Consider the following 10,136-nt stretch of genomic DNA (forward strand, 5'->3'; position numbering starts at 1 on the left):
CACCCCTGATTTACAGAGTATAAGTCTTTGAGAGTCAACGCTCCCTTCATCTCAGGGAGCACTGACTCTCAAAATCTTATACCCTGGCAATCTTGTTGGTCTTCAAGGCACTACTGGACACAAACTTTGCTCTTCTGCCGCAGTCCAACATGGCTACCCACCTGGAACATTTGTATCCTGTTCCAATCTCTTTAACATTACACTGGCCCTGTTTTCCCGTTGGCTGACATGCCTAGCTATAAGCCACAGCTGCCATTTGGAGCTGGCTCCCTTCCTCCCTAGCAGATGGGCTCCAAAATAGATCTGGCAGCCATACTTGGTGACCTGCTGCTCTTGCGGTTACAGCAAGCAGGAGAGGGATTTGTGCATTGCACACTGCTTGCCAAGCCACAGGTTTCTAGAAAGATATAAAGGGTGAATGGAATTCCAGGAGGGGGAACAGGAACGACCAGTCAAACAAGCAAGCATCTTCAGACCTGCAGAGAAGATCCATTAGTAAGCACCAGCCAGCATGCGTATGCTAACTCTGGTGAGCCTGTTGGCAGCAGTGACGTTGTGCCTTTGTCACGGAGGTAAGAGGAGGCGCAGAAGTCATTATATTTTTAGGTTTAGGATCATTTGTGGGGCTGCTGATGATGTCAAACTCATTCGTTATGAGGGCCATCAGGCTCCTGTACATAGCCGCCTGTTCTTCCAGCCTGTTCAGAGAGGCTGTGGCTCTGTGGTAGGGCTCTTGCCTTGCATGAAGAAAGTCCTGGGTTCAGTTCCCGGCACCCCCAGTTTAAAGATCTCAGGGAACAGGAGCCTTAATCCCTTAAAGACACCCCTCCCCCCTGCATGTCAGAGCAGACAGCACCAGTGGTCAGATTTGGTATGGCTGCTTCATAGGTGCATGACTATGTCTGCATACAGGAGGGAATAGCTTGAGAAAATGGGGATACTTTAGCCTGCATAATCCACAGGTTGCTCACATTCAATGCTGAAGACATTTTCCTGGGATTAAGTCCTACTAAATATATCTGAGTAAGCCTGTGTAGGATTACTCTCGCAATCTCAGGCTTGTCTCGATTTCATATTCAAAACCCATCCCTCATTGCTGATTCTTCCAATTGTTCTTCCCAGTCTCGACCTGCCTCCATTATACCTTATGGGAATTGGTCTCCATAGGGAATAATGGAGTGCCCAGCAGACCTTCCTTCCCCCCTCCGCTTTCTGATGACCCTGAAGCGGGGGGAGGGCCTCCAAACCGGGGGATCCCCTGCCCCCACCTGGGGATTGACAACCCTATATGAAGCCCACCCTCCAAAGCAGCCATTTTCTCCTGGGGAACTGCTCTTGACCACCTGGAGAACAATTGCAATAGCAGGCAACACTACCCACTGCCCATTCATGTGGTGTACATGCCCTTCTTTTAAATCAGAATTGGCTTTGGGATTGTTACATTCTTGTTCCTATCTCTTTTCCACAGATGATTCGGCTCACTCCAACGACTCGCCCAGGTCCGAAGGTCAGTAATCTCTCTGGTATATTGTTTTGCTTCTAAGAAAGCGGGGGCGGGGGGATACTTGAAAAAGATTTGCTCACAATACTGAGGCTGCTACTGCTTCTCCGCAGAAGTTCAGCAGAGGACTGTGAAAGGCAATTAGAGATGCTGGGGAGAAAACTAGCGAAGGCTGTCATGATCTGTTTTTGGGCTTCTCGGAGGGATCTGCTTGGCCACTGCAGACACAGGGTGCAGGGCTAGATTACCCTCTTCCATTTGCTGCAGCAGTGCTCTTCTGCCATTCACACTGCAATAGGTTACATCCTTCTGCTGTCCTTGTTTAACCCCACCTGCGCTCAGATCTCGGTTGATATTCTGGAGTAGGTGAGTGTGGTGAATTTCTGCCCCAGAAATCTCACATTCAATGGCCTAAGATGCCTAATTGTGCATTGGCAAAGAATTCAAGTACAAAAAAACTTGCAAAATTAAGGAGGATTATACTATTCCTTGGCAGAAATTAGAAGGTATTTCAATTAATTTCTCTCAGCATTCCACAGTTAAGAAGGGTACATCTGCCCATCCGTCTCCAATTTTGATATATTTATTTCCTTCACTTTGTCCCCCCCCCCCCCCAAATTAAACCCAAACAAACAGAGCAGTTCCTCAATGGAACAGGCTTCCTCAGGAGGTGGGCTCTCCTTCCTTCCTGTTTTTAAACAGAGGCTGGATGGCCATCTGACAGCAATGCTGATCCTGTGAACTTAGGGGGAGGTGTTTGTGAGTTTCCTACATTGTGCAGGGGGTTGAACTAGATGACCCTGGGGGTCCCTTCCAACTCTATGATTCCATGAAATAGTGACCGTATAAACTAAGCCTATTATTCCAGCTTGGTCCTTGCATCTGTTAAACACCTTTATTATGCTGTATGCTAACTTGCTCACCCTCTAACGATTTGTATGGACTGGTAACATTCATTTCAGTGTATCTGAAGAAGCGTGCATGCGTACAGAAGCTTACACCTTTAATAAAAAATAATTTGGCCTTAAAGGTGCCACAGGATTTGAACTTGGTTCTTCCTATTATTTTTGTAAGGAGAAATTAAAATAGGGACTGCACCAGTCATGAAGAGATAGAAGTAAGGCCAAAGCTGTGGGTAGAAGTAAATGAAATATATATTTTATTACTCCACTAAAAATTCCCATGGCATTTGGCCAACAGCCTCCTTCTTCAGGGGCATCTTACCAAGCAGATGCTCGACCACTGAGCCACCATCCCTCCCCAATGTAATATACAAATGCAATACTGATTTCTCGTAATCGTATAACAATGGTTATCAATCTACAATGGTTATTTAGTTAATTATGTAAATTGTGTAATATTTTATATAGTAAAATTATGTAAATAAATAAAATTCTTTTAAAACCAGATTGCAATTTGTACAATATCAACTAGATAACAAACCATTGAGTTTATAACCACTAAGGAATTATTCTGTCGTTATGACTTTTGTGAAGGAGAACTAGGGGAGGAGGGGGAGCCTCCCTGTAAGTAACAGAGATAAAGTAGACAGCCTGTTCCAGCACCAAACAGGTTCGCGATCAATTTTAAACGAATCTTTCTTCTGCCTAGATGAATGTTACAAATCTTTTATACTTTCACTGTTCCTTCAACAAGAGTACAAGATCCATAGCTATTACCAATGGAAGGGCCATTTAGTATATATCAGCGCTTAGATAATGCAATATAACCTGTCCTGGTGCCCATCAAGTGTTTTTAGAATGTGGACAAGGTGCGGCTTTTGCTAAGTAGGGCCTCTGATTGGCCAATCAAAATATGTTGAAGAGTTACTGGTAAGAGTTGTACATAACCTCACTCTTTGACATTGTGTGGTTGGCTTTGTCTTGTGTGCCAGCAATTTGGAAGCTGGCTCCACCTCCTACAGCAGCCATTTTGTGGTTGCACCCACCTTCCTATGTCCAAATTCCAAACATGCCCACACAGGCTCAGAAAGGTTTGGGACCCCTAAACTAATTCTCCTCCTAAAAAGCAATCATGGGTTTCTTATCACATAAGAAACATAAGAGGACGTTCTCTGGCAAATACCATTTTTTTACAAATATTATTCTTTAGATCCACACTTACATTGTTATAAGACTACATATAATCCTATCACATTCAGTTTTCCCTTTCTTCATGAGTAATTTCTTCTTATCTGCTGTCAAGGCTTTTAAAGAAGCAGACTATAAATAAGCTTTTCAATAAGCAGACTATAAAAAGCAAATTGGACAGCCCATAGTAGCTAAATTGTGCTTAAGAACGGAAGTTTCTCATTTAAAAGTCATAAATATTTAAGGAATTTTTATGAGTCATAAGAATTGGGCAAATGGTAAATTATTCCTCATATGTTTAGGTGGTGACTGTCATATCTCAGAGTTTTAAATAAACATTCATATAGAATTTAGCATATTCCTTTATGACCATGACATCTAAAAAAATTAATTTTCTTGTCATGGAGGTCAAACTCTTCTAACAGCGATGCCTTCCATTAGCATAAGGAGGCGTCCTCTACCAGCAGAAGGCTGCTTATGCCAGAGGGAAGCACCATGGTTACCAGAACAAATCCATGAGATCCAAATTGGGGTGGGGTGGGGTATTTGTCCTGAAACAGCAGGGATGAGAAACTCAGTCATCCCTAACTGGAAGCGAATCAAAGTGGTAATCTTTAGGGCAAGGGTGGCCAAACTTACTTAACGTAACAGCCACATAGAATAAACATCAGATGTTTGAGAGCCACAAGATAGGAAGGCAGGAAGGCAAGTAGATAGGGAGGATGGAGGGAAAGGTGGAAAGAAAGCAACTTTAACTTTAAATACATTCTCCAAGCTGCCAGCTGGCTTGGCTTGGAGAAGTGATTTAAAGAGAGAAATGCCTTCTCCTAGCTGACTGCCGGGGTGGGGGGATGCTTTGAGAGCCACACAATATGTATGATAGAGTCACATATGGCTCCTGAGCAACAGTTTGGCTATGCCTGCTTTAGGGTGTTGTTAGTTTCAAACTCTTTCTTGGCAATAACCACTGTTTCTTCCCCTTGGCAGCTTTCATCTCCAGACGCGACAGTGCAGGGATAGTGAAGAGACAGACACGGAATCTTCATGGGTAAATGTCAACATGCAACATTCTAAGGGGGAGGGCTCTCCAACAGATTTTAAGATGGCTCCACGAGTCCCTAAATATTAGACCTCAGAGAGCTGGAATCCAGCCAGGTCCCTACAGCAGCAAAGATCCCAAGGACCAGGCAGCTGTTCTGAGGATTGCTGAGAAAAAGCTCTCCAGCACTGTTCAGTTAGGGGGTGTAGTCTGGTAAGAACTGGTAGCCAGAAAAGGCAGTATGTATGTATGTATGTATGTATTTATAGCCTGCCCTTTCCCAAATGGGCTCTGAGCAGGTAACAACAGTCAATAATACAAGGTTGAAGTCAGATACATATAATAAAACTATATACAATCTAAAAACAGTATAACAGCCTAAAAACAAACTCCAATTCTGCAGTTGGTGGAATATGAATACTTACATATTTTTGCAAGAGAATGAAGAGAAACATGGCAAGCAAGAAGAAATCCCTTTCCCCCATTGTATTGCAAGTCCCAATAGTCCAGGGGTGGCCAAACTGTGGCTTGGGAGCCACATGTGGCTCTTTCATGCATATTGTGTGGCTCTTGAAGCCCTCACTGTCCCATCAGCCAGCTTGCAGAAGGCATTTATCTCTTTAAATCACTTCTCCAAGACAAGCCAGACAGCAGCTTGGAGAATGCATTTAAAGTTAAAGTTGCTTTCTTTACACATCTCTCCTCCAATTCATTTGCCTGTCTCCTTCCCCATCCATTTGCCTTCCTTCCTTCCTTCCTTCCTTCCTTCCTTCCTTCCTTCCTTCCTTCCTTCCTTCCTTCCTTCCTTCCTTCCTTCCTCCCTCAAACATCTGGTGTCCATGTCTTCGAGCTCTCAAACGTCTGACATTTATTCTATGTGGCTCTTACATTAAGCAAGTTGGGCCACCCCTATGATAGTCCATCACAGTGCAGTGTGACCATACTGCAGAATACGGGAGGGGACTATGGTGATGAAGGGGTGGGATTATGGAGATAGGAGCAAGCTTGCTTCTAAGTGGTTGAAGGCACCAGGAAACAAATTTAGCTTCCAGCCCTTACTGCCCCCACTCCTTCATCTTCTGGTCTCCATTTCCTCCTGTGGAGAAAAGTTAAAACAATGAACTGCACATTAGTGCAGTTGCACAGTTTTGCATTGCATGGTTTCTAAGCTAATGTTTGTCCAATCGGGTGTCAGCCCTGCTGATGGCCAAGAGAGAGGCCAACTCACTACACTTCTGCTCTCCTGTAGGGCTGCCGCCACTCCAGATGTTCCCTCACCTCTTGAAAGTCATCGAGAGATCTGTGAGCTGAGCGTTGACTGTGATGAATTGGCTGACCAGATTGGCTTCGAAGCAGCTTACCGCCGATTCTACGGACCAGTGTAGACCAGCTGCATTCAGCACAGTGGGGAACTGGAAGGAGGATCGGGTCCAGGGACCAGCAGCTTAGCTCATTACTTGGTGCCATTCTGTACATTCTGCAATTCTAAGATCCAGGGCTGTCTGTGCCACAGGCCACTCCCAAAGGCTTCTGCTTGCAACTGCCATAGCCTTTGCTTTCTAGCTGCTGCTGTAATGTGTTTAACATTGATGTTTCTGTAAAGGAGAGACTGGAGATAAATTAAAAATCTATTAAAAACACATTTTCCTTTCATTGGGCTGAGCAAATGGTTCCAGTTAAGATATTTCTTTTGGTTTATTTAGAGCCCACCTTTCTTGCTAAGACTCAAGGCAAGTTTCAGAATAAAAGCAATGTATTCCTACAGCATCAGATGTCCAATTAACAATGCACTGGTACAGGATAAAAAGTACAAGATGAACAATTAGCTGCCTGAGGCAGAGATTCCCAATGCGGTGCCTGTGAGTCCCATGGCACCTGCCAACACCTTTCCAGGCACCTGTTAAGTATTTTCAGGAAGTGGGTGGGGCCAGGTGAGGCATTTGCCCAGCAGGGGTTCTGATTGGCTGTGCAGATTTTTTAGCAATTGCTTCAGCAGCAGCCACTCACAACAGCACAAGAATATTCACTACAAGACTGAAGGTAAGCAGCATGTAAGCAAGGAAATGTTTTAAAACAATGTGCTCATTTTAAAAGGCAACCAGTTCAACACAGCTTCTCCTTGAAATACAGAAAAATTAGTTATACATGGCTTTTTTTGTAGAAAAAGCCCAGCAGGGACTCATTTGCTTATTAGGCCACACCTCCTGACAACAAGCCAGCCGGAACTGTGTTCCTGCTAAAAAAAAAAAGCCCTGGTTATACATGAGTTCACTCCCCATCATTTTGTGATTGGCTCTGCCCCTTGCAGCAGCCATTTTGTGGTTGACTCCACCTCTCAAAGCAGCCATTTTGTTGCACCCACCACCATCCTGTGCCAGAATCCCAAAGAAGCCTGCAGCCTGTAACAGGTTGGGTACCCGTTGCAGAGAGAATGTATGCTATAAACAATGCAGTGAGTTTAATTATTTATGTAGAAGACAAGGCAGTAAAAGCAAGATAAATCCTAGAATAATAATTTGAATTCTCTATAGTCCTGTTCCTTTATAAAGGCTCGGAACTCTCCTAAACTGCTCTATTCTGCTGAAGTTCTAATCTCTTCATTTAAAAGCACTCCTGAATGTCACTGTTTTGCACATGCTGTGGAATGATAGCATTGTGGGGGCCTTACTGATCACCTCAGGCAGGTCATTCCACGAAGTGGAAGCCACGGCACAGAATACATCAGTGGGCACGCTAGTCTTACCCATTTGGAAGGTGGCTCCTTCAGAAGCCTTTGCTCACGTGAGCAAAGATGTGACCATGGAGTTGGAGCATGGAACAGGAATACAGAATTAGGGGGGAAAGCAAGTCAAAAGCCATTCTGTGCACCTAGGATAGCCGCCCTGAGCCTGCTTCGGCAGGGAGGGCGGGATATAAACTGAATAAACTAAACGTTGCCTGAGGGGTGACATGATAGAGGTTTAGAAGATTATGCATGGGATAGAGAAGACAGAGAAAGGTACTTTTCTCCCTTTCTCACAATACGAGAACTCGTGGACATTCCATGCAATTGCTGAGCAGTCAGGTTAAAACTGATAAAAGGAAGTACTTCTTCACCCAAAGGGTGATTAACATGTGGAATTCACTGCCACAGGAGGTGGTGGCGGCTGCCAGCATAGACAGCTTCAAGAGGGGATTGGATAAACGTATGGAGCAAAGGTCCATCTGTGGCTATTAGCCACAGCTTATTGTTGGAACTCTCTGTCTGGGGCAGTGATGCTCTTTATTCTTGGTGCTTGAGGGGGGTGCACAGTGGGAGAGCTTCTAGTGTCCTGGTCCCACTGATGGACCTCCTGATGGCACCTGGGTTTTTGGGCCACTGTGTGATGCAGAGTGTTGGACTGGATGGGCCACTGGCCTGATCCAACATGGCTTCTCTTATGTTCTTAATTGTGCTAGAAAAAGTGGAAGGCAGCAGGAAAAGAGGGAGACCCAACATGAGATGGAGTGATTCAATCAAGGAAGCCAGAGCCCTCATTTCGCAAGATCTGAGCAAGGCTGTTAACAATAGGATATTTTGGAGTTCATCACATCATAGAGTCACTGTAAGATGGAAGTGATTTGATGGCACTTAAGTGAGGAGATGCTGGGTGGAAGGGTGTGGCTTGGTGGTAGAACATCAGCTTTGCATGCAAAAGGTCCCAGGTTCAATTCCCAGCATCTTCAGTTAAAAAGATCAGGTAGCAAGTAATGTCAGAGTACTAGATAGACCAAGAGTATAAGGCAGCTTCATGTGAGCACATGAGGGAGCTGATGGTGGTTGGCTGGACTGCCTTGATTTCACAGAAAGAGGAAGCAGGAAGAAACGTCCACGGTTGTGATTGGCTGACCTGTGTAGATAGTAGAGAAAGGCAGTAACAATAGCTAAGGAAGGGAGAAGAGAACCAGGCATCTAGGAAGAAGCAGTTATCAAAGGCAGGAGCATGGAATAGGGTTGCCAACCCCCCCAGTCCGGACAGGGAATCTCCTGCCTGGGAGGTTCTCAACCCACCAGCCCACATCGGGCCGGTGGAGGGAACCTCCCCCTGCGATGACATCACCCGGAAATGACGTCATCAAAATGGTGGCACCCATGTGGGACTGCTCTAGGCGTTTCCAGAAAAACTCTATGGTTTTCCCAGACGCTCTAGCCATTTGGGAGGTTAAAGCTCTATAGTACTTTTGCACCATAGAATTTTAACCTCCCAAATGGCTAGAGCGTCTGGGAAAACCATAGAGTTTTTCTGGAAATGCCTAGAGCAGCCCTGCACAGGGTGCCGTCATTTTTACGCGAATGTCCCCCACCGGGGGATGACGAGGACTTGGCAACCCTAGCATGGAAGCAGGACATTGATCATTGCTGACATAGTGCATAATGCATCAAGTTTATTTTGATAAGTTTCCAACGTTCTGTGGCACTGCAAGGTGGCTGAGCCTTCCAGAGCAGTGTTTCCCAACCAGTGAGTCAGGAAGATTCCAAAGTGGGTTGGAAAGCCTTCGAAAGTGGGTCTCAGGCCAGCCCTTCTAATGGCTGTCCTTATGTTCTTATGTCCTTTCCACTGCTCTCTTATGTATTTTGGAAACCAAGATCTCATCCTGGAAACAGTTATCTTCCAAGCCATACATTAGTTGGTATTTTTAATTCACTGCACATACATGTTCACTGCAAGCATAGACACCTTCAAGAGGGGACTGGATAAACATATGGAGCAGAGGTTCATCAGTGGCTATTAGCCACAGGGTATGTTGGAACTTTCTGTTTGGGGAGTGATCTCTGTATTTTTGGTGCTTGGAAGGGGGCAACAGTGGGAGGGCTTCTAGTGTCCTGGCCCCACTGATGGACCTCCTGATGGCACCTGGGGTTTTTTGGCCACTGCATGACACAGAATGTTGGACTGGATGGGCCATTGGCCTGATCCAACATGGCTTCTCTTATGTTCTTATGTTGATCAAGTGAAACATGCTCTGATGGTTACTTGAGTGAGTTTCTTAAAATCACAGAGGATATTAGAGGGAGTAAGGGAGAAGAAGAGGGTGGTCAAAGGCTGGAACGTAACTCCCATAGTGTGTCAGAATGCCACTTGCTTGGGGTTCATACTGGAGGCGGTTGCACCCATTGTGCAATGTTGGCTGGTTTCCCAGAAATATCTGTAGAAAATGGAATGGTGAACTAGATAGGTGTCAAGCTCATAGTTTACCTGCGGTACCTGAAAACCTTGGGTCACTATAACACGCTAATTTGGACTGGAGGGTCATCATACCAAAAAGGTTGGGAACTACTGTTTCAGATAATGATCCTGTTGAAAGGTAGCCCTCTCGAGGTATTCTTGACTTTCATGACATCTTCAAAAATGGAGGATGAAGACAAAGTTCAAATAAGCCCCACACTGTTATTGAGAGTTTCGAATAGTGGTTAAGTGCGTGGAGTCTTATCTGGGAGAACTAGGTTTGAATCCCCACTCCTCTACATGCAACTGCTGGAGTGACC

At 45.1% G+C, this 10,136-nt stretch overlaps 1 protein-coding gene across 1 annotated transcript; it reads left to right on the plus strand.

Moving 5' to 3' along the window:
- Nucleotides 1–422: 422 nt before the first annotated feature.
- BGLAP (bone gamma-carboxyglutamate protein) lies at nt 423–6,283 on the plus strand. The gene is given in 4 exon segments (XM_060253918.1): nt 423–572; nt 1,469–1,507; nt 4,579–4,645; nt 5,880–6,283. Coding segments are annotated over 4 exon segments (303 nt in total). The 5' UTR covers nt 423–511; the 3' UTR covers nt 6,016–6,283.
- The last annotated feature ends 3,853 nt before the right edge of the window (nt 6,284–10,136 follow it).

The sequence above is a fragment of the Heteronotia binoei genome, chromosome 1, assembly GCF_032191835.1.
Source record: "Heteronotia binoei isolate CCM8104 ecotype False Entrance Well chromosome 1, APGP_CSIRO_Hbin_v1, whole genome shotgun sequence".
NCBI lineage: Eukaryota > Metazoa > Chordata > Lepidosauria > Squamata > Gekkonidae > Heteronotia > Heteronotia binoei.